This window comes from Entelurus aequoreus, linkage group LG18, assembly GCF_033978785.1.
Source record: "Entelurus aequoreus isolate RoL-2023_Sb linkage group LG18, RoL_Eaeq_v1.1, whole genome shotgun sequence".
NCBI lineage: Eukaryota > Metazoa > Chordata > Actinopteri > Syngnathiformes > Syngnathidae > Entelurus > Entelurus aequoreus.
In genome coordinates, this window is record NC_084748.1 from 47,055,731 (window position 1) to 47,081,043 (window position 25,313).

Below are 25,313 nucleotides of genomic sequence, written 5' to 3' on the forward strand. Positions count from 1 at the left end.
TGCTTTTTGACAACGTTTATTCAATGTCAGGTTGTGACATTGGGCAACTCAAACGTAACGTTGAAACAACATGCTTTTTAACAACGTTTATTCAATGTCAGGTTATGACGTTTATTTGACTGTTGAATTTTGGTCATATCTCAACCAATATTCTACAACACAAATACAACGTTAAAACAACATGCTTTTTTACAACGTTTATTCAATGTTTGCTTCTGAAGTTGATTTGACGGTTGGAATTTTGGTCATATCTCAACCAATATTCTACAACACAAATACAACGTTGAAACAACATGCTTTTTGATGACGTTTATTCAATGTCAGGTTGTGACGCTGGGCAATGCAAATATAACGGTGAAACAACATGCTTTTTGACAACGTTTATTTAATGTCAGGATGTGACGTTGATTTGACCATTGAATTTTGGTCATTTCCCAACCAATATTCTTCAACACAGATACATCGTTGAAACAACATGCTTTTTGACAACGTTCATTCAATGTTGGGTTCTAATGTTGATTTGATGGTTAAATTTTGGTCTTATCTCAACTAATATTCTACAAAACAAACATAACGTTGAAACAACATTCTTTTTGAAGACGTTTATTCAATGTCAGGTTATGACGTTGATTTGACCATTGAATTTTGGTCATTTCCCAACCAATTTTCTCCAACACAAATACAACGTTGAAACAACATGCTTTTTGATGACGTTTATTCAATGTCAGCTTGTGACGTCCGGCAATTCAAACATAATGTTGAAACAACATGCTTTTTGACAACGTTTATTCAATGTCAAGTTGTGACGTTGATTTGACATTAAATTTTGGTCATATCTCAACCAATATTCTACAACACAAATACAACGTTGAAACAACATGCTTTTTGACAACGTTTATTCAATGTCAGGTTATGACGTTTATTTGACTGTTGAATTTTAGTCATATCTCAACCAATATTCTACAACACACGTACAACGTTGAAACAACATGCTTTTTTACAACGTTTATTCAATGTTGGCTTCTGATGTTGATTTGACCATTGAATTTTGGTCATATCTCAACTAATATTCTACAACACAAACATAACGTTGAAACAACATGCTTTATGACGGCGTTTATTCAATGTCAGGTTGTGACGTTGGGAAACTCAAACATAACGTTGAAACAACATGCTTTTTGACAACGTTTATTCAATGTCAGGTTGTGACATTGATTTGACCATTGTATTTTGGTCATTTCCCAAACAATTTTCTACAACACAAATACAACGTTGAAACAACATGCTTTTTGACATCGTTCATTCAATATTGGGTTTTGACGTTGATTTGACGGTTGAATTTTGGTCATATCTCAACCAATATTCTACAACACAAATACAATGTTGAAACAACATGCTTTTTGACAACGTTTATTCAATGTCAAATTGTGACGTTGATTTGACCATTGACTTTAGTCATTTCCCGATCAATTTTTTTATTAGACAAATACAATGTTGAAACAACATGATTTTTGACAACGTTTATTCAATGTCAGGTTGTGACATTGGGCAACTCAAACGTAACGTTGAAAGAACATGCTTTTTGACATTGTTCATTCAATGTTGGCTTCTGATGTTGATTTGACGGTTGAATTGTGGTCATATCTCAACCAATATTCTACAACACAAACCTAACGTTGAAACAACATGCTTTTTGACATCGTTTATTCAATGTTGGCTTCTGATGTTGATTTGACGGTTGAATTTTGGTCATATCTCGACCAATATTCTACAACACAAACACAACGTTGAAACAACATGCTTTTTGACATTGTTTATTCAATGTTGGCTTCTGACGTTGATTTGATAATTGAATTTTGGTTATATCTCAACTAATATCCTACAACATGAATACAATGTTGAAACAACATGCTTTTTGATGACGTTTATTCAATGTCAGATTGTGACGTTGATTTGACAATTGAATTTTGGTCATTTCCCAACCAATATCCTACAACACAAATACAACGTTGAAACAACATGCTTTTTGACAACGTTTATTCAATATCAGGTTCTGACGTTCATTTGACTGTTGAATATTGGTCAAATCTCAACCAATATTCTACAACACAAATACAACATTGAAACAACATGCTTTTTGACGACGTTTATTCAATGTTGGGTTCTGACGTTCATTTGACCATTGAATTTTGGTCATATCTCAACTAATTTTTTACAACACAAATACAACCTTGAAACAACATGCTTTTTGATGACAATAATCAATGTTGGGTTCTGACGTTGAGCAACACACATACAACGTTGAAACAACATGCTTTTTGACTACGTTTATTCAATGTCAAGTTGTGACGTTCATTTGACTGTTGAATTTTGGTCATATCTAAACCAACATTCTACAGCACAAATACAACGTTGAAACAACATGTTTTTTGACGACGTTTATTCAATGTCAGGTGGTGACGTTGATTTGACCATTGAATTTTGGTCATTTCCCAACTAATATTCTACAACACAAACATAACGTTGAAACAACATGCTTTTTGATGACGTTTATTCAATGTCAGGTGGTGACGTTGATTTGACCATTGAATTTTGGTCATTTCCCAACCAATATTCTTCAACACAAATACATCGTTGAAACAACATGCTTTTTGACAACGTTCATTCAATGTTGGGTTCTAATGTTGATTTGATGGTTAAATTTTGGTCTTATCTCAACTAATATTCTACAAAACAAACATAACGTTGAAACAACATGCTTTTTAACAACGTTTATTCAATGTCAGGTTGTGACGTTGATTTGACCATTGAATTTTGGTCATTTCCCAACCAATTTTCTACAACACAAATACAACGTTGAAACAACATGCTTTTTGACAACGTTTAATCAATGTCAGGTTGTGACGTTGGGCAACTCAAACATAACGTTGAAACAACATGCTTTTTGACATTGTTTATTCAATGTTGGCTTCTGACGTTGATTTGACGGTTGAATTTTGGTCATATCTGAACTAAAATTCTACAACACAAATACAACGTTGAAACAACATGCTTTTTGACATCGTTTATTCAATGTTGGCTTCTGAAGTTGTTTGACCGTTGAATTTTGGTCAAAGCTCAACTAATATTCTACAACACAAACATAACGTTGAAACAACATGCTTTTTAACGACGTTTATTCAATGTCAGGTTGTGACGTTGGGCAACTCAAACGTAACGTTGAAACAACATGCTTTTTGACATTGTTTATTCAATGTTGGCTTCTGACGTTGATTTGACGGTTGAATTTTGGTCATATCTCAACTAATATTCTACAACACAAATACAACGTTGAAACAACATGCTTTTTAACAACGTTTATTCAATGTCAGGTTTTGACTTTGGGCAACTCAAACCTAACGTTGAAACAACATGCTTTTTAACAACGTTTATTCAATGTCAAGTTATGACGTTTATTTGACTGTTGAATTTTGGTCATATCTCAACCAATATTCTACAACACACGTACAACGTTAAAACAACATGATTTTTTACAACGTTTATTCAATGTCAGGTTATGACGTTTATATGACTGTTGAATTTTGGTCATATCTCAACCAATATTCTACAACACAAATACAACGTTGAAACAACATGCTTTTTAACAACGTTTATTCAATGTCAGGTTTTGACGTTGGGCAACTCAAACCTAACGTTGAAACAACATGCTTTTTAACAACGTTTATTCAATGTCAGGTTATGACGTTTATTTGACTGTTGAATTTTGGTCATATCTCAACCAATATTCTACAACACACGTACAACGTTAAAACAACATGCTTTTTTACAACGTTTATTCAATGTCAGGTTATGGCGTTTATATGACTGTTGAATTTTGATCATATCTCAACCAATATTCTACAACACACGTACAACGTTGAAACAACATGCTTTTTTACAACGTTTATTCAATGTTTGCTTCTGAAGTTGATTTGACGGTTGGAAATTTGGTCATATCTCAACCAATATTCCACAACACAAATACAACGTTGAAACAACATGCTTTTTGACGACGTTTATTCAATGTTTGAGTTTGAGTTTGAGTTTGAGTTTATTTCGAACATGCAAGCATACAACATGATACATCACAATTTCCAGTTCCTCCTTTCAACATGTTCGAAAAGGAGTAGGAAGAAGCAGAGCTTATTTAATCCAACCCCTTTTCTTTTACATAACAGTTGCTACAACTTTTGCTCACTTCCTGCTCTCAATTTATTCACAATATACTCCATAATTAATCACAATGGTGGCTTCTGACGTTGACTTGATAGTTGAATTTTGGTTATATCTCAACCAAAATTCTACAATATAAATGCAACGTTGAAACAACAAGCTTTTTGACGACGTTTATTCAATGTCAGGTTGTGACCTTGATTTGACCTTTGAATACCCCATAATGTTTAAACATTTTTTTTATTTTTTTTTCTGCAAATTTATTACAAATAAAAAGTACAAAAATACAAAAGTATTGCCAGCCTTTGCTCAATACTTTGCTGATGGACCTCCGGCAGCAATTGCTGCCTCAAGTATTTTTGACTAAGGTGTCACAAGTTGGCCACACCTATCTTTGGCCAGTTTCAACCATTCCTCTTTGCCCATTGCTCTTTGAATACGACTTTCACATTTGCAGTAAGTCATTTCCAAACACGCCGCTGACGTGCGAACTGTAATAATAATAATAATAATAATAATAACACAATCAGCGCCCCTGCAGCCTAAGCTGTTCAGTGCGTTTGTGTGCACAGTCGGCTAAAATTTACTACTAATTCCTCAATTTAATCGGCTGGGCACTGCAAAAAAAAAAAAAAGACAAAGAGAGCCATTCAGCAAATGAGAGGGATATAAAGTGCGAGAAGGGGAGGGTTTTAAGAGTCCGGAGAGCTGGCCAATTTTCAGCCCCGTAATGGCTTTCCTCTCACACTGCCCTCTACTCTACACCTGAATAAATGCATGTCTGATAAAATCTACTTAAAGACCTACTGAAATGATTTTTTTTTATTTAAACGGGAATAGCAGATCCATTCTATGTGTCATACTTGATCATTTCGCAATATTGCCATATTTTTGCTGAAAGGATTTAGTAGAGAAAATTACCCCATTAATTTGAGCGAGGATGAAAGATTCGTAGATGAGGAACGTTACAGTGAAGGACTTGAGAGGCAGCGATGGACGTATCTTTTTTCGCTCTGACCGTAACTTAGGTACAAGCTGGCTCATTGGATTCCACTTTCTCCTTTTTCTATTGTGGATCACAGATTTGTATTTTAAACCACCTGGGATACTATATCCTCTTGAAAATGAGAGTCGAGAACGCGAAATGGACATTCAGTGCCTTTTATCTCCACGACAATACATCGGCGAAATGCTTTAGCTACGAGCTAACGTGATAGCATCTTGCTTTAACTGCATATAGAAACAAAATAAATAAACCCCTGACTGGAAGTATAGATAGAAAATCAACAATACTATTAAACCGTGGACATGTAAATACACGGTTAATGCTTTCCAGCCTGGCGAAGGTTAACAATGCTGTGCTAACGACGCCATTGAAGCTAACTTAGCAACCGGACTGCACAGAGCTATGCTAAAAACATTAGCTCTCCACCTACGCCAGCCAGCCCTCATTTGCTCATCAACACCCGTGCTCACCTGCGTTCCAGCGATCGGCAGAAGGACGAAGGACTTCACCCGATGCGTTTGGCGGCCCGGAGACGTAGGAAGTCAAGGTGAGGTCGGCGGCTAGCGCGGCTAGCGCGGCTAGCGCGGCTAGCGCGGCTAGCGCGGCTAGCGCGGCTAGCGCTCCAACAAAGTCCTCCTGGTTGTGTTGCTGTAGTCCGCTGCTAACACACCGATCCCACCTACAACTGTCTTCTTTGCAGCCTTCATTGTTCATTAAACAAATTGCAAAAGATGTCCAGAATACTGTGGAATTATGAAATGAAAACAGAGCTTTTTGTATAGGATTCTACGGGGTACCATAACTTCCGTTACTCGGACTTCGTCACGCGTATACGTCATCATACCGCGATGTTTCAGCCGGGAATTTTAAAATGTCACTTTATAAGTTAACCCGGCCGTATTGGCATGTGTTGCAATGTTAAGATTTCATCATTGATATATAAACTATCAGACTGCGTGGTCGCTAGTAGTGGCTTTCAGTAGGCCTTTAACATCCATTTCCACCCATGCCCCCAAGCAGGTTAGTGTGAATATTTCAAAAGATATTATTTCATGCACATTCTGCCACATATGTACATGATTATTTGATTTTTTTGGGCACTCTTTTGACAAATAAAAAATTATAGACAGGAGAAAAAAAAAATCATAAAAATTGTCAAAACTAAACATATGGAGTTGATAACATGCAACAAGCAAATGGAATATTAAATTAATTGGAATATAATTGCTGAGTTTTACATATGTGTATCCTTTATTTTGATTGCAACAGCCAAAAATACTCTCCATCTCTATACAAATTAAAGAAATTTTTTTTTTAAAAATAACATGGTGTGCGTCCAAAAAGGAGCGTAAAGAAGCAATATTGTAATAATGTAATTCTTAATCAACAGCATAATGCATGATTACCTTATATAACAATATTAGTTTATTTTATTTAGCTCAAAAAGGTCTTCTCATTCATATACTTTTCAAATGTTCTTATAATCAGACAACATTTTTGATATATTAGATGGAAAGGTGGATAGATGGATAGGTAAAAATTCCATCTAATTTACCGAAATGATTGTCTAATTACGAGAACAGTTTAAAAGTATCGTTTATTTTATGTTATAGTATTTATTCTATTATAGTCAATTCAGTTTACATTTCAGGATACATATATAATTAAAGCTGCAAGCAGCGATGGACGGGACCGACTTTGAGGGCTCATAAAATCCAAACGGGAGCAGTAATTAAAACTCTTTCATCAACTTTTAATCAGAAGGGTTCAATCTCTCTCCTGTGCTAATTTGAAGCCGACACCACAAACACGCTCGGAGGAGATAATGTTTGAAAAAAGGTGACTGTTTTTACTCAACTTTTGTTTTGAAGGGGGAATTGCAAACTTCCTGTTGATTTTTGCTGGGGGTTGTCAGTGAAATGAAATCTAGGTCTAAGTGAGACCTACATAGAGGTTTTTGTTTCATGTCTCTACGACATTCCTACTGGGAGTTAGAAGCAGTTTTGTCTGTGTTTTCTTCCTAGGGGGCGCTAGAGCGCAATTTTGAGTTTTGGGGTTTGGTTTTTTTGATTAGATCGCAATTGTTCGCCAGTCCTGATGTGTGAGTCCAATTTGGTGAGTTTTGAAGCATGTTAAGGGGGTCAAATTACAGCTCAAAGAGGCGGCGGTATAATAATAAAACTCGGCCCCTAATTACATCCGTAATGGAATAAAACAAAATCATAAACACTCATAATTTCATCAAATGCAGTTTATGTGAATAAAATATACCATTAACTTAAGTTGTTCCTCCTCTTTGTTGTCTCTATCAAAAACATATATTTTTTTTGTATTTCTTTTTTAAGTTACAGGATTTTATTGCTCCGTTTTATTCTATTCATAGTTTCCAAAATATATTCAAATACAAATAAAACAAATCTACTTAAGATCCATTTCGACCCACTGCCCCCAAGCAGGTTAATATGCATATTTCAAAAGGTATTATTTCATGCACATTCTAAGATTCTTTGTTTTTTTTGGGCACTCTTCACAAAAAAAATTATAGACAGGATGATTACAAAAAAATGTGAAAAGTGTTGTTTATTTTATGTTATAGTATTTATTCTATTATGGCAAATGTAGTATCAATTTCAGGATGCACATATAATTGCATCCATAATAAAATAGAACTACATCATAAACACTCATCACTCATCATTTACATTATTGTAAATAATGTAAATAATTCAATGTATATACTCTGATGGTTAACTTGTGTGATGACTGTATTATGCTGATAGTATATATTTGTACCATGAATTGATTAACGTGGACTTAAACAAGTTGAAAAACTTATTGGGGTGTTACCATTTAGTGGTCAATTGTACGGAATATGTACTGTACTGTGCAATCAACTAATAAAAGTTTCAATCAATCAATTATGAATAAAATATACCATTAACTTGAGCTATGTCATGTTCCTCCTCTTTGTTGTCTCTATCAAAAACATCTATTTTTTGTTTTGTTTTTTTGTTTAAAAAATTACGTGATGTTATTGCTTCGTTTTATTTTATACATAGTCTCCAAAATATATTTAAACACAAATAAAACATACGTATATGATTATTTGTTTTTTGAGCACTGTTCCGTCACACACAAAAAAAAATTATAGACAGGATGATTACATTTTTTTTTTAAAAGTGTTGTTTATTTTATGTTGTAGTATTTAGTCTATTATAGTACATTTTGTATACATTTCAGGATACATATATAATTGCATCCACAATAAAAGGACAAGCGGTAGAAAATGGATGGATGGATAAAATAAAACAACATCATAAACAGTCATTATTTATGAATAAAATATACCATTAACTTGAGCTATGTCATGTTCCTCCTCTTTGTTGTCTCTATCAAAAACATATATATTTTTTCAATTTATTTTTTAAGTTACGTGATGTTATTGCTTCGTTTTTTTTTTCATTCATAGTCTCCAAAATATATTTAAACACAAATAAAACAAATAACACAGATCACCTTCAGCCTCCCATAATAGTTGCTGCCTGCCGGTGCACCTCCAGGCCATCGGGTGGCAGTATCCCATAAACCTCCGGCGTCATGTCAGTGACGTCATCGCAAGGCGCGAATTCCACTTGAAAGATCGAGTGTTTCCGTTTGAAACAATACGGCGCTGCGTTTGAAAAGTCGTCTTTTTGTCCTATAAGGTAAGACTGAGTTCAATCTAAGTAATTTAAACATTCGATGTCATGTCATGGTTCTCGTTTCAATAACAATTGAACTCCTTAATGCCGAAGCTCAAGTAAAGAACCGAGCTGTGGTTTTTGTTGCCTAGCTACAGTAGCCGTCAGTGATCGTTGTCATGACATTAAGATGATTGACATAACGATGTTTGATTGAATCTGTTCGGCAGAAGTTATGGATATCAGCGACTTTGACGCCGATAACTCCGTCAGCTGTCGGTTAGCTTCCACAATTCCTGATCTCTGCAAGACTGAAGACTGCTGCCTGGGCATCGACGAGGCTGGCAGGGGACCTGTGCTGGGTATGACCTGTGTTACTATTATTAGTATTATCATTGTCATTATTAATATTATTATTACAATACATTAACAGTGTTGGCGCTAGGAATTTTCAAAATGGGGTCCTTAGGACCCCATCAAGTCCTAAAAATGGGGTCCCACCATACTTGCCAACCTTGAGACCTCAGAATTAGGGAGATATTCAAAAGGCCCGCTGGGGGGCGGGAGGTGTGTATATATACATATATATATATATAATGAACCACCACAACGGCTGCGATGGCGGAAGAAGGCACCCCCACATCCATGTGGGCCCAGTTATGGGGGAGTAACAACCCAAGACCTCAACGGTGGAACAGGCGGAGGATGATTGCTAACCCTGTGGAGCGTCACAACGGCTGGGATGGCGGATGAAGGCTGCAGCAGAAAAGGGTCCCCAGTCGTCTTGGACTCCATGCCACTGGACCCTGACCCGGATCTGTCAAGGATCGTGTGGTGACTGTCTGTGCACCAGTCTCCCCACGTTAAGCAAAGTCATGCGCAGGCATCCTCCATAAAGGGATACACCCCTACAAGGAGGATCGTCATACTCGCTTTGAGTGACCGCCGATGATGATATGTATATATATCAGTGTTTCCCATAAACTGCCAAGATACCTGTGGCGGTGGGGGCGTGGCTATGGGCGTGGTCACCATGACATCATCGAGTAATTTGCATAATTTACTACAATGATTTGATTTTCTCGAAAAAGGCTCAAAAAATGTATACTTACTAATTAATAATGACACTTTTGTTTTAAACGTCCATCCATCCATTTTACAATATAATTACAACACTTTATGTACATATTTATATACAGATTTGAACAATAAGTTCTTCACTGAAATATATTTATTAATTGTGGTTCTTACAAAAAATATATCTTATAAAATATAAAAGCTAAAATGTCTCAAAGCTCTGCCCCTTTAATTAGTGCATACTAAATAATTTATCTTAAGCCTACTACTACAAGCATATTATTTACCAGCAACATAAAGTGAAACAGAGGCAGAGGTGTCCTGCCACAGTCAGTAACAAATAAACAGAAAACAGTAGTGGTGGTAGATAGACACAGAGCTTCATCAAACATCTGGTCCACTGAACAAAGAGCTCCAAAAATCTTGAACTTTAGACTGCCATCAGTTTTACTCCCTACACTTAACCATGTGTTTCCTACTGCCTGCAGACTTTGCACCCTTTGTTATATACACATGTTGTGTTTCTAATATAAATACATTTAATAAAGTCAAATACAAATAAGGCAACAAGAGAAGTATCCTACACTTCTCTTTTGTAAAGTAAATCTGAACAGCCGATCTACATCAACTATATGATTTGCCTGAGAAGCTGGAGAGGACAAAACAAACAAAAAAAATATATATATTTTTAAATTTTTAATTATTTTTAATTTTATTTTATTTATTTTTTTTATTTGTGGCGGACGTAATTCTTTTGTGGCGGGCCGCCACAAATAAATGAATGTGTGGGAAACACTGTATATATAGCTGTAATTCACTGAAATTCAAGTATTTCTTATATATATATATATACTGTATATATAAAATAAATACTTGAATTTCAGTGAATTACAGCTATATATATATAAAATAAATAAATAAAAGAAGGAGGATAGGGATGATGTTCGTTAAGAAATTGTCGATGTTGATGCCATTAGCTTTCCTCAGTCACTGAGGACAGCATGCGGCCGTTAAAGGGTGAAGGTTTCAGGTGAGAGAGGACGCTAAAGGCACGCCCCCAATAATGTTGTCCGGGTGGAAATCGGGAGAAAATGGTTGCCCCGGGAGATTTTCGGGAGGGACACTGAAATTCGGGACTCTCCCGGGAAAATCGGGAGGGTTAGCAAGTATGGATCCCACAGTACATTTTTAGGGTCCCATTTTTTTGTAGCCGTTTTAAAAACAAATGACGCATGTATGCATTATCCTGTTATATCTCACGTTCTATATTGTGTTTTGGGAAAAGGTTGTCATAAATGTTACTTAATTCATTAAAAAACAAATTTTTATGCGTATGTAAATGTATTCAGTTATAAAAATTCATTCACTTTTTTTTTCCTTTTTTTTTTTTTTTACCAAAGTTTTTACCAAAGGCAACAATCATAAATGAATCTTTCAGCACATACACAATGTTGACATCTATAGTTATATTTTAATAAACAACCATAAATGAATCTTTCAGCACATACACAATGTTGACATATATAGTTATATTTTAATAAACAATCATAAATGAATCTTTCAGCACATACACAATGTTGACATATATAGTTATATTTTAATAAACAATCATAAATGAATCTTTCAGCACATACACAATGTTGACATCTATAGTTATATTTTAATAAACAATCATAAATGAATCTTTCAGCACATACACAATGTTGACATATATAGTTATATTTTGATAAACAATCATAAATGAATCTTTCAGCACATACACAATGTTGACATCTATAGTTATATTTTAATAAACAATCATAAATGAATCTTTCAGCACATACACAATGTTGACATATATAGTTATATTTTAATAAACAATCATACATGAATCTTTCAGCACATACACAATGTTGACATCTATAGTTATATTTTGTTAAACAATCATAAATTAATCTTTCAGCACATACACAATGTTGACATCTATAGTTATATTTTTATAAACAGTCATAAATGAATCTTTCAGCACATACACAATGTTGACATCTATATTTATATTAAGATAAACAATCATAAATTAATCTTTCAGCACATACACAATGTTGACATCTATATTTATATTAAGATAAACAATCATTAATGAGTCTTTCAGCACATACACAATGTTGACATCTATAGTTATATTTTGATAAACAATCATTAATGAATCTTTCAGCACATACACAATGTTGACATCTATAGTTATATTTTGATAAACAATCATTAATGAATCTTTCAGCACATACACAATGTTGACATCTATAGTTATATTTTGATAAACAATCATAAATGAATATTTCAGCACATACACCATGTTGACATCTATATTTATATTAAGATAAACAATCATTAATGAATCTTTCAGCACATACACGATGTTGACATCTATAGTTATATTTTGATAAACATTAATAAATGAATCTTTCAGCACATACATAATGTTGACATCTATAGTTATATTTTGATAAAGACGGGGAAAAACACGCTACTCGTAAACGGCGCGTGCAACAACAACAACAAACATGGCAGTAGACGCAAAGTTAAATCATGAAGTGCAACCTTACCCGAGCAAAAACGATTCATATTTATCCGGGAGAGTCTTGATACCAATAACCTTGACCCAGCCACACACAAAGAAGTTCTAGACCTCCATGTTTTTCCTAGTTTCACCTGTTTTGTCGTGTAGAATAATGTCTGGAGCACAGTAGTTCCATAGGTCTGGGAACTCGACTGACAAATAATCCTTGATATCACTACACAAATCTGTTTTTGATAAGGTATAAAGATCTATTCCATTGCATAGTTGTTTTTTTGGTCGAATTTGCTTTTTGCAGGAAGATTTAAGCCTTTTTTGTACTCCGATAGTTCGCATGCTGCTTGCATCTTTGCTTGGTTGACCACCACTGATTTTAACTTCCGGGAAGAAGTCAGGTGACGGAATACAAGCAATAAACACAAGAAAACACCAGGATCTGATAACATATTGTAATGACCCTCAGTGGTATTGTTATTGTGTTGTCGTGTTTGCTCAGTGTACTTTTGTCTGTAATGTTTGTGATCCAGGGCCAATGGTGTATGGAATCTGCTTCTGCCCCGTTTCCAAAAAGGAGGCGCTGAAGGCCTTGAAAGTGGCAGGTAATCCATCAGACGGACATTTCTACTTGGAGTCTGACTTTACGGTGGTACTTCAATTTACCAGCACAATTAGTTCTAAGACCAAAGTTGTAAATGAAAACACTCGTATCCCAAATTATAGGGTTAGGGTTATCATATTGTCTGGTCCACACACGTCTAGGACCACCAACAGGTCATATTGTCTGGTCCACACACGTCTAGGAACACCAACAGGTCATATTGTCTGGTCCACACACGTCTAGGACCACCAACAGGTCATATTGTTCGTTCCACACACGTCTAGGACCACCAACAGGTCATATTGTTCGTTCCACACACGTCTAGGACCACCAACAGGTCATATTGTCTGGTCCACACACTTTTAGGACCACCAACAGGTCATATTGTCAGGTCCATACACGTCTAGGACCACAGACACGTCATATTGTCTGGTCCCCACACGTCTAGGACCACCGACACGTCATATTGTCTGGTCCACACACGTCTAGGACCACCGACACGTCATATAGTCTGGTCCCCACGTGTCTAGGACCACCGACACGTCATATTGTTCGTTCCACACACGCCTAGGACCACCAACAGGTCATATTGTCTGGTCCACACACGTCTAGGACCACCGACACGTCATATTGTCTGGTCCACACACGTCTCGGACCACCAACAGGTCATATTGTCCGTTCCACACATGTAGAGGACCACCAACAGGTCATATTGTCCGTTCCACACACGCCTAGGACCACCAACAGGTCATATTGTCCGTTCCACACACATCTAGGACCACAGACACGTCATATTGTCTGGTCCCCACGCGTCTAGGACCACCGACATGTCATATTGTCAGGTCCACGGACATCTAGGACCACCAACAGGTCATATTGTCAGGTCCACACACGTCTAGGACCACCGACATATCATATTATCTGGTCCCCACGTGTCTAGGACCACCGACATGTCATTATTGTATGGTACCCACGTGTCTAGGACCACCGACACGTCATATTTTCTGGTCCCCACACGTCTAGGACCACCGACACGTCATATTGTCTGGTCCCCATGTGTCTAGGACCACCGACACGTCATATTGTCTGGTCCCCACACGTCTCACCACCGACACATCATATTGTCTGGTCCCCATGTGTCTAGGACCACCGACACGTCATATTGTCTGGTCCCCACACGTCTCACCACCGACACATCATATTGTCTGGTCCCCACACGTCTCACCACCGACACATCATATTGTCTGGTCCCCACGTGTCTAGGACCACCGACACATCATATTGTCTGGTCCCCACGTGTCTAGGACCACTGACACGTCATATTGTCTGGTCCCCACACGTCTCACCACCGACACATCATATTGTCTGGTCCCCACGTGTCTAGGACCACTGACACGTCATATTGTCCAGTCCGCAAAAGTCTAGGACCATTGACCGTTCATATTGTCCGGTCTGCACGCGTAAAGGACCACCAACAGGTCATATTATCTGGTCCGCACAATCTAGCACCACCGACGTGTCATATATTCCGGTCCGCACATGTTTAGGGCCACAGAAACGTCATATTGTCTGGTCTCCATGCGTCTAGGACCACCGACACGTCATATTGGCTGGTCTGCACAATTTAGCACCACCGACACGGCTTATTGTGCGATTCGCAAGAGCCTAGGACCACCGACCCGTCATATTGTGTGGTCCGCACGAGTCTAGGACCATTGACAGGTCTTATTGTTTGGTCCGCAAAAGACTAGGACCACCAACAGGTCATGTTGTCTGGTCCGCACAATCTAGCACCACCGACACGTCCTATTTTCTGGTCCACACATGTTTAGGACCCCAGACACGTCATATTGTCCGATTTCCATGCGTCTGGAACCACCGACACGTCATATTGTCCACTGTACTAATCAATGGTATATAGACGCATACATGTACGCTCTATTCTATCCTTTATTTTTAACATATTTTGTGTGTTTTTTGGACAGATTCCAAAACTCTATCAGAGGCAGAACGAGAAAACCTATTCCAAAGTCTGGATGAAGCCAAAGGTTTCATCGGCTGGGCCCTGCACATTCTGTCCCCCAACACCATCTCCACCAGTATGTTACAGAGGTATGTGTGACCGACGCTCGACAGTACGTGTATGTGCAGCAGACACGACAACTCGTCTCTTTTGACAGGACCAAGTGTAACCTGAACACCCTGTCACATGACGCAGCCATCGGTTTAGTTCAGTTTGCGTTGGACAGCGGCGTACAGCTCACAGAGGTACGTCAATGGTTCGTATTGAACTAGTTTACCGTTTGAATCCTGGAGGAGGGATGAGGTTAGTCACAAAAACGCCATAAAACAATGAGAATAATGTCACTTCTATTTGAAGGTGTTTGTGGACACGGTTGGCCCGGCTGAGAAGTATGAAGAGAAGCTCTCCAAGCAGTTCCCTGGCATCAGTGTGACAGTGAGGCCCAAAGCTGACTCCCTCTTCCCAATTGTCAGCGCAGCCAGTATCTGTGCAAAGGTCAGACCCCTACAGCAGTGTTTTTCAACCTTTTTTGAGCCAAGGCACATTTTTTTCATTGAAAAAATGCGGAGGCACACCACCAGCAGAAATCATGAAAAAACGAAAAGTCGTTGTTGGATATGACTTTAAACCATAAGCTTGCATCACTATAGCTCTTGTCTCAAAGTAAGTGTACTGTCACCACTTGTCACATCACGCCCTGACTTATTTGGAGTTTTTTTGCTGTTTTCCTGTGTGTAGTGTTTTAGTTCTTGTCTTGCGCTCCTATTTTGGTGGCTTTTTCTCTTTACCGTATTTTCCGCACCATAAGCCGCACCTAAAAACCAAAATTTTTCTCAAAAGCTGACAGCGCGGCTAATAACCCGGTGCGCCTTATGTATGGATTAATATTAATATTTATTTTCATAAAGTTTAGGTCTCGCAACTACGGTAAACAGCCGCCATCTTTTTTCCCCGTAGAAGAGGAAGCGCTTCTTCTTCTACTGTAAGCAACCGCCAAGGTGAGCACCCGCCCCTGTACAAGAAGAAGCGCGCGGATATTTCATTTCATTTGTGTGTTTCTGTAAAGACCACAAAATGTCTCCTACTAAGAGACACGCGTACAAGGTTCCACTGACTTTTGATATTCCTGTGAACCGCACTGTGGATACAACGGGAACACGTACGGTGAATATTCGCACCACAGGGAATGAGAAGTCGTCCTTCACCGTGAGCTAGCTAGCTTGCCATGCTAACGGCCAGAAACTTCCACCCACGGTGATATTCAAAAGGAAGACCTTGCCAAAAGAGAACTTTCCAGCCGGCGTCATCATAAAAGCTAACTCGAAGGGATGGATGGATGAAGAAAAGATGAGCGGAGAGACCGGGTGACTTTTTTCACGCAGCTCCGTCCCTGTCGATCTACGACTGCATGCGCGTCCACATCACAGATGGTGTCAAAAAACAAGTGAAGCACACCGAAGAAGAATAATTTGAGGGATTTGTGGATGAGTAATAACTTCATAAAGTGAGCTTTAAATGTTTATTTTGTGTGTTGTGTGACACTAACGTTCGAGCAACATTGAGTTATTGATGTTGCTATTGCTCTGCACTATTTTGAGTGTTACTATTTTTGTGATTGCACATTTGCACATTACATTTTGGGAGTGAACAGAGTTGTTAGAACGCTGGTTTGTAATATATTATTAAAGTTTGACTGACCTATCTGACTGTTTTGTTGACATTCCCTTTAGCGTAGCGTAGGTGCGGCTTACAACACGGGGCGGCTAATAGGTAAACAAAGTTTTGAAATATGCCATTCATTGAAGGTGCGGCTTACAACACGGGGCGCCTTATGGTGCGGAAAATACGGTATTTGGTATTTTCCTGTAGCAGCAATCAAGAATATTTCAGTTGTTTTTATCCTTCTTTGTGGGGACATTGTTGATTGTCATGTCATGTTCGGATGTACTTTGTGGACGCCGTCTTTGCTCCACAGTAAGTCTTTGCTGTCGTCCAGCATTCTGTTTCTGCTTACTTAGTAGCCAGTTCAGTTTTAGTTTCGTTCTGCATAGCCTTCCCTAAGCTTCAATGCCTTTGCTTAGGGGCACTCACCTTTTGGTTATTTTTGGTTTAAGCATTAGACACCTTTTTACCTGCACACTGCCTCCCGCTGTTTCCCACATCTACAAAGCAATTAGCTACCTGCTGCCACCTACTGATATGGAAGAGTACCGTATTTCTCGGACTAAACAATGCAGGTTTAGCGAGCGGTGCGCACTCCCGCAGAGGAAATACATTTTTTGCAGTCATTCACATTTTGGCACAACACCGGCAAATACAAACCCCGTTTCCATATGAGTTGGGAAATTGTGTTAGATGTAAATATAAACGGAATACAATGATTTGCAAATCCTTTTCAACCCATATTCAGTTGAATATGCTACAAAGACAACATATTTGATGTTCAAACTCATAAACATTTTTTTTTGTGCAAATAATCATTAACTTTAGAATTTGATGGCAGCAACACGTGACAAAGAAGTTGGGAAAGGTGGCAATAAATACTGATAAAGTTGAGGAATGCTCATCAAACACTTATTTGGAACATCCCACAGGTGTGCAGGCTAATTGGGAACAGGTGGGTGCCATGATTGGGTATAAAAACAGCTTCCCAAAAAATGCTCAGTCATTCACAAGAAAGGATGGGGCGAGGTACACCACTTTGTCCACAACTGCGTGAGCAAATAGTCAAACAGTTTAAGAACAACGTTTCTCAAAGTGCAATTGCAAGAAATGTATGGATTTCAACACCTACGGTCCATAATATCATCAAAAGGTTCAGAGAATCTGGAGAAATCACTCCACGTAAGCGGCATGGCCGGAAACCAACATTGAATGACCGTGACCTTCAATCCCTCAGACGGCACTGTATCAAAAACTGACATCAATCTCTAAAGGATATCACCACATGGACTCAGGAACACTTCAGAAAACCACTGTCACTAAATACAGTTGGTCGCTACATCTGTAAGTGCAAGTTAAAGCTCTACTATGCAAAGCGAAAGCCATTTATCAACAACACCCAGAAACGCCGCCGGCTTCTCTGGGCCCGAGATCATCTAAGATGGACTCATGCAAAGTGGAAAAGTGTTCTGTGGTCTTACGAGTCCACATTTCGAATTGTTTTTGGAAATATTCGACATTGTGTCATCCGGACCAAAGGGGAAGCGAACCATCCAGACTGTTATCGACGCAAAGTTCAAAAGCCAGCATGTGTGATGGTATGGGGGTGTATTAGTGCCCAAGACATGGGTAACTTACACATCTGTGAAGGCACCATTAATGCTGAAAGGTACATACAGCTTTTGGAACAACATATGCTGCCCTCTAAGCGCCGTCTTTTTCCATGGACGCCCCTGCTTATTTCAGCAAGACAATGCCAAGCCACATTCAGCACGTGTTACAACAGCGTGGCTTCGTAAAAAAAAGAGTGCGGGTACTTTTCTGGCCCGCCTGCAGTCCAGACCTGTCTCCCATCGAAAATGTGTGCCGCATTATGAAGCGTAAAATACGACACCGTAGACCCCGGACTGTTGAATGACTGAAGCTCTACATAAAACAAGAATGGGAAAGAAATCCACTTTCAAAGCTTCAACAATTAGTTTCCTCAGTTCCCAATCGTTTATTGAGTGTTGTTAAAAGGAAAGGCCATGTAACACAGTGGTGAACATGCCCTTTCCCAACTACTTTAGCACGTGTTGTAGCCATGAAATTCTAAGTTAATTATTATTTGCAAAAAAAAATAAAGTTTATGAGTTTGAACATCAAATATCTTGTCTTTGTAGTGCATTCAATTGAATATGGCTTGAAAAGGATTTGCAAATCATTGTATTCCGTTTATATTTACATCTAACACAATTTCCCAACTCATATGGAAACGGGGTTTGTAGAAACAAAACACAGGCGGAAAGCGATAATTGATTTAAAAACAAACAGGCAAACCGGAGTTTTGAGTTCTGTCCCAGAAGGCAGGGTTGGTAAAAAATAAATAAAAATCCACATCCTGGGGACGCGTGGACTTCCGTAAATGCTCGTCCTTTCTGATTTCAATGCGTAAAAAGACGCATAAAGTGCGTTCAACAACATTGGATTTGTCCGAGTCGTTTTAGTACATTTTTAGGCAGACAGTTTAATATTTGCATGTTTCTAATCAGGTGGCCAGGGATCATGCTGTGAAAAAATGGACCTTCCTTGAGGACCTGGCAGAGGTGGATAGTGACTATGGCTCAGGATACCCAAACGGTAACAAATCAGCCTAACAGCACGCCGTCAGGTGGTTTCATCATCACAGCTGCAGTTTTTAAGGAAGCCTCTTCATGCCACACGTTTGCGCCCGCAGACCCAAAGACCAAAGCGTGGCTGCTGAAGTACTTGGACCCGCTGTTTGGCTACCCCCAGTTTGTGCGCTTCAGCTGGAGCACAGCCAAAGCCTTAATTGACAGCAAGGGGGTGACCGTCCATTGGTAAGTGCTCCGCAACGTGTTTGACTTTGACTCAGAGGATTATGCAGAGATTTAAAGGATATGATTTATTGACCAGCATTCCAATATAATTCACTGTGTCCGACCGAGCCCTTGGTGATATATATATATATAGGCCATAAATGTGGAAAAGACATGTTTGAGTAATAATTGATTGAAAGCATAACAACTTTCTTGCTTTTTCCCATGTCCATAAAGACAAAAAGGAAGGAAAAAAATGCTTTAAAATTAGCTCCGGTTTTGATTCAAACATTTGACTTGCTAATGTGTGAAAGCTGAAATAGCTTTGATTTCTTAATGACCGCGTAAAATGTTTGACCCGAAGAGATGAATGTTTACCACACACAGGGCCTGGACAATTCATCGAATTTTAATCTCGTTTTCGATTTTGATCTTCTCAGGATCATAAAGATATTCTAATTGTAAAAAAAAAAAACCTAAACGCTTAATGGGCCGTGCGATGTGCATGCAGTTTCCTGTGCTTGTAACTGAAATGGATGAGGAGTGAATGAGCGGAAAAAAGACCATGCGTACGAGGAGTTTTGGATCCCACTATGGTTGCTACTTTTTGTTTGACACGACGCTAGTATGCCTAATCAATAATCATTGAACTCAGCAAAAAAGTAAGGCGTAACCGCGGACAGAATCACAGAATTGGCCAGTAAAATATCAAGAAATATCAAGGAAATTCAGTGTTTCCCATAAACTGCCAAGATACCTGTGGCGGTGGGGGCGTGGCTATGAGCGGGGTCACCATGACATCATCGAGTAATTTGCATAATTTACTACAATGATATGATTTTCTCTAAAAAGGCTCAAAAAATGTATACTTACTAATTAATTAATAACAGTTTTGTTTTAAACGTCCATCCATCCATCCATTTTACAACATAATTACAACACTTTATGTACATATTTATATACAGATTTGAACAATAAGTTATTCACTGAAATATATGTATTAATTGTGGTTCTTACAAAAAATATATCTTATAAAATATAAAAGCTAAAATGTCTCTTAAAGCTCTGCCCCTTTAATTAGTGCATACTAAATAATTTAACTTTAGCCTACTACTACAACCATATTATTTACCAGCAACATAAAGTGAAACAGAGGCAGAGGTGTCCTGCCACAGTCAGTAACAAATAAACAGAAAACAGTAGTGGTCAAATAAAAATAAGGCAACAAGAGAAGTATCCTACACTTCTCTTTTGTAAAGTCAACCTGAACAGCCTATATGGGCATCTACATCAACTATATGATTTGCCTGAGAAGCTGGACAGGACAAAAAAAAAAAAAAAAAATTAAAAAATTTTTTTTTTTTAATTTGTGGTGGCCGTAATTCTTTCGTGGCGGGCCGCCACAAATAAATGAATGTGTGGGAAACACTGAAATTGACATAAATGTGAGTGAAATGTTGTCATTGTCATTTGTTTGTGTCATTCACTCCTGAAATGGCTACTTGAAACTAGGACGCTAAAGCGAGCAAGAACAATCCGTACAGCTACAACACATCTCATCTGCTTGTGTTGTTGTGAACGACATCATGGATGTAAGGTCAATGTACAAACAGGATAGCAGTCGCAACTTGAGAGATTCTCTTTTATTTAAAATGGCCTCAAGTCGTCTTCAAACTTAACAAGCTCAGAACAGCAGCACACTTCCCCCCCTTCACAATAACAGCGCTGTGCACAACATCCGGTCTGACTGCGCTAACAAAATAAAGGTTTCAAACAGTACCTTAACACAAGCATAATGTACTTAAAGGGGAACTGCACTTTTTGGGGGGAATTTTGCCTATCGTTCGCAATCATTATGAAGGACATGACGACAGATGGATTTTTTTTAATGCTTTGTAAATATTAAATAAACATAAATAAAAATGTGCTTACAGTGGCAAATGGGAGCTCCACTATTACGCCCAAAACAATCTGATAAATAACGATTCAAGAAGCACCAATAAATATTTAAATACATTTGCCATCACGGATTTCTTCTCAATGCAGACTTTATGAGAGCCAATAAAACATAATAAAACATCACTTAATAATAATAATAGATTTTATTTGTAAAAAGCACTTTACATTGAGTAAACAACCTCAAAGTGCTACAGTGTATTAAAAAAATTTAAATAAAAAGATTTAAAAAAATAAATTAAAATAAAAACTAGAACAGCCAAATAGCTAGAACTAGTATGCATATATCTAAAAACTTTGACTTTTTGTACTTACTGTACGATGTCTGCTGTCATTAGGATGCCGACTGCTGGGATGATTATATATTCCCATTTAGATGAAGAATGACTCATAATCCTTGTGAAAAAACGTGGCGAGGGGGCGGTAGGGGGAACAAGCACTTTTTGTCTTGTTCTCGCCAGTTCCAGGTCTTAAATGGTGTCCCAACTTGTCGAATTCCGTCCTCAGCCATCTACTTTCCAGGTGAGAGGCAGGATTTATGATCTAGAAAACATTTATAGGGAGTAAGGAAGCGAGAAAGCAGCAGACCACATAATAGCAATATCACTAATACTTGTTAATATTCAAGTCACCAAATGTAAATGCAGTATTGTTGGCGCTTTTTGAATGGTTATTTATCAGATTTTATGGGCGGGATAGTGGAGCCCCCATTTGCTCCGCTGTAAGCAAACTTTGTCTGTTTAATATTTAGAATGCATTAATAAAAAAAATCCATCCCTCGTCATGTCTTTATGATTGTGAAAGATTCCAAAAAAACGTGCAGTTCCCCTTTAAAGGCCTACTGAAAGCCACTACTAGCGACCACGCAGTCTGATAGTTTATATATCAATGATGAAATCTTAACATTGCAACACATGCCAATACGGCCGGGTTAACTTATAAAGTGACATTTTAAATTTCCCTCTAAACTTCCGGTTGAAAACGTCTATGTATGATGACGTATGCGCGTGACGTCAATGGTTGAAACGGAAGTATTCGGACACATTGTATCCAATACAAAAAGCTCTGTTTTCATCGCAAAATTCTGTGTTGGTGAATCTTTTGCAATTTGTTTAATGAACAATGAAGACTGCAAAGAAGAAAGCTGTAGGTGGGATCAGTGTATTAGCGGCTGGCTGCAGCAACACAACCAGGAGGACTTTGACTTGGATAGCAGACGCGCTATCCGACGCTAGCCGCCGACCGCATCGATGATCGGGTGAAGTCCTTCGTCGCTCCGTCGATCGCTGGAACGCAGGTGAGCACGGGTGTTGATGAGCAGACGAGGGCTGGCTGGCGTAGGTGGATAGCTAATGTTTTTAGCATAGCTCTGTGAGGTCCCGTAGCTAAGTTAGCTTCAATGGCGTCGTTAGCAACAGCATTGTTAAGCTTCGCCAGGCTGGAAAGCATTAACCGTGTAGTTACATGTCCATGGTTTAATAGTATTGTTGATTTTCTGTCTATCCTTCCAGTCAGGGGTTTATTTTTTTTTGTTTGTATCTGCAGTTAAGCCCGATGCTATCACGTTAGCTCCGTAGCTAAAGTGCTTCGCCGATGTATTGTCGTGGAGATAAAAGTCACTGTGAATGTCCATTTAGCGTTCTCGACTCTCATTTTCAAGAGGATATAGTATCCGAGGTGGTTTAATATACAAATCCGTGATCCACAATAGAAAAAGGAGAAAGTGTGGAATCCAATGAACCCTTTTACCTAAGTTACGGTCAGAGCGAAAAAAGATACGTCCTGCACTGCACTCTAGTCCTTCACTCTCACGTTCCTCATCCACGAATCTTTCATCCTCGCTCAAATTAATGGGGTAATCGTCGCTTTCTCGGTCCGAATCGCTCTCGCTGCTGGTGTAAACAATGGGGAAATGTGAGGAGCCTTTCAACCTGTGACGTCACGCTACTTCCGGTACAGGCAAGGCTTTTTTTATCAGCGACCAAAAGTTGCAAACTTTATCGTCGATGTTCTCTACTAAATCCTTTCAGCAAAAATATGTCAATATCGCGAAATGATCAAGTATGACACACAGAATGGATCTGCTTTCCCCGTTTAAATAAAAAAAATTCATTTCAGTAGGCCTTTAAAGCACTTATTGATACATTTACACAATTATTATGCTTGGACTTAAAATACTGGCCAAAATTGTCCAAAGATGTATTGCAACAAATAAATATGAGGCTTTTTTTTTTTGCAAATATTTTATTATAAATCCATTTATGACAAAAAAAAGCATACACTCTATGGTGGTAAAACAAATCTAAAAGGCAAAACGGAATTAAAAAAATATGGAAAAACAGTTTTATGCTATTTAAATGTATTGTTGTTTGTATTATGTCTTTACTTGTGTTGTTTATTTGTTACTATTTATATCCAGTTGTTACTCATGTTTTCAAACGAGTGAATAATCGTGTTGTTAATCGCAATTTTGATGTCAATAGCCGTGATGAATATTTCTGCCACAATGGTCCAGCCCTAACCACACAACCCTGCTCAATCCCTCAGGGACGATGACGAGGAGGACGGGGAGAAGGCAGCGCAGCGGCAATCCAACCGGTCCATGTTGTCCTACTTCAGTGCAGCAGGTGGCAGCAACAACCAGACCCAGACACCCCGCTTCTTCACTGAGCGCAGGCTGAAGAGTGTGGACACTCTCTGAGGACTTTGAAGGTCTTGCATGCCTTGTGTACTAAACACTGTGAGCAATAATGTCTTTGCACCAGCACTCAAAACATGTAGGAATGTCTTTACTTGTTTTACTTATATAAACATGTTTTAGAAAGTCTGTTTTGAACCCTTGCTTGAACTTGACTCTTGTTTTCTGAAGGGGAATGCAGCTGTGATAGGCTCCAGCACCCCCCGCCACCCCTAAAGGGACAAGCGGTAGAAAATGGATGGATGGAAAACACTTTTTTTTTTTGTCCTGTCCAGCCACTCAGACAAATCATATAGTTGATGTAGATCAGGGGTGTCCAAACTTTTTCCACTGAGGGCCGCATTCTGAAAAATCAAAGCAAGCGGGGGCCATTTTGTTATTTTTTATTTTAAAAACCAATACAATATATGTATAAAAAATATACATTTAGGCCTCCACTCAGGCTTGATCGCGGGGACCCCAAAGGGTTTTGGTCAAAAAAATATTAAAAATGTGTCATTATTCAGTATTATTATTTTTTTACTATTATTCAAGTTTTAAATCTCTAGATCAACATTAGGTCTATCTGTCAATAGAACGCTTTTAAAGATTTAAGTTGCATGCTCTTGTTGTCAAAGAAAACCCTGTTTTTTTATGGAGAAAATACAAAATATGCAATATTTTCACACAATAAAATTTTTAAGTGGAATATTTGAGATTATATAATAATTGGAGCCTTAAAAAGGTCAATAACTCATAACAACATTGGTTTTAATTCATTATTATTTTTTCAGCAAAGACACTTAAAAACAAATCACACTAAAATTATTGGGGATCCAAATAATTATAGTGTTGAAAAATACATTCTATTTTTTTTTTTTTACTGTTTACTTTTAACACAATAATCTCGAGATCAACTTCAGATCTATCCGTCAATTATACGTTTTATTGTTGTTTAAGTTTTTCGTTTGTTCGTTTTAGGCCCTTCTTTATAAAAAACAGCTCAGTTTTTTATATGCGAAACACAAAATATGCAACATTTTCCCCAA

The 25,313-nt window shown here is 38.1% G+C and overlaps 2 protein-coding genes across 3 annotated transcripts in view; one reads left to right on the forward strand and one right to left on the reverse strand.

The window, feature by feature from the left end:
• LOC133634203 (microtubule-associated serine/threonine-protein kinase 1-like) overlaps nucleotides 1–25,313 on the reverse strand; it is a 382,209-nt gene that overhangs the window by 202,472 nt on the left and 154,424 nt on the right. The window lies entirely within an intron of this gene.
• On the forward strand, nucleotides 8,772–24,414 carry LOC133633629 (ribonuclease H2 subunit A-like). Its single transcript, XM_062026214.1, has 9 exons — nucleotides 8,772–8,922; nucleotides 9,129–9,260; nucleotides 13,057–13,128; nucleotides 15,113–15,239; nucleotides 15,308–15,395; nucleotides 15,508–15,645; nucleotides 19,344–19,431; nucleotides 19,529–19,652; nucleotides 24,135–24,414. The coding sequence occupies exons 2-9, from the start codon at nucleotides 9,134–9,136 to the stop codon at nucleotides 24,286–24,288; spliced, it is 918 nt and encodes a 305-aa protein (XP_061882198.1). The 5' UTR covers nucleotides 8,772–8,922; nucleotides 9,129–9,133; the 3' UTR covers nucleotides 24,289–24,414.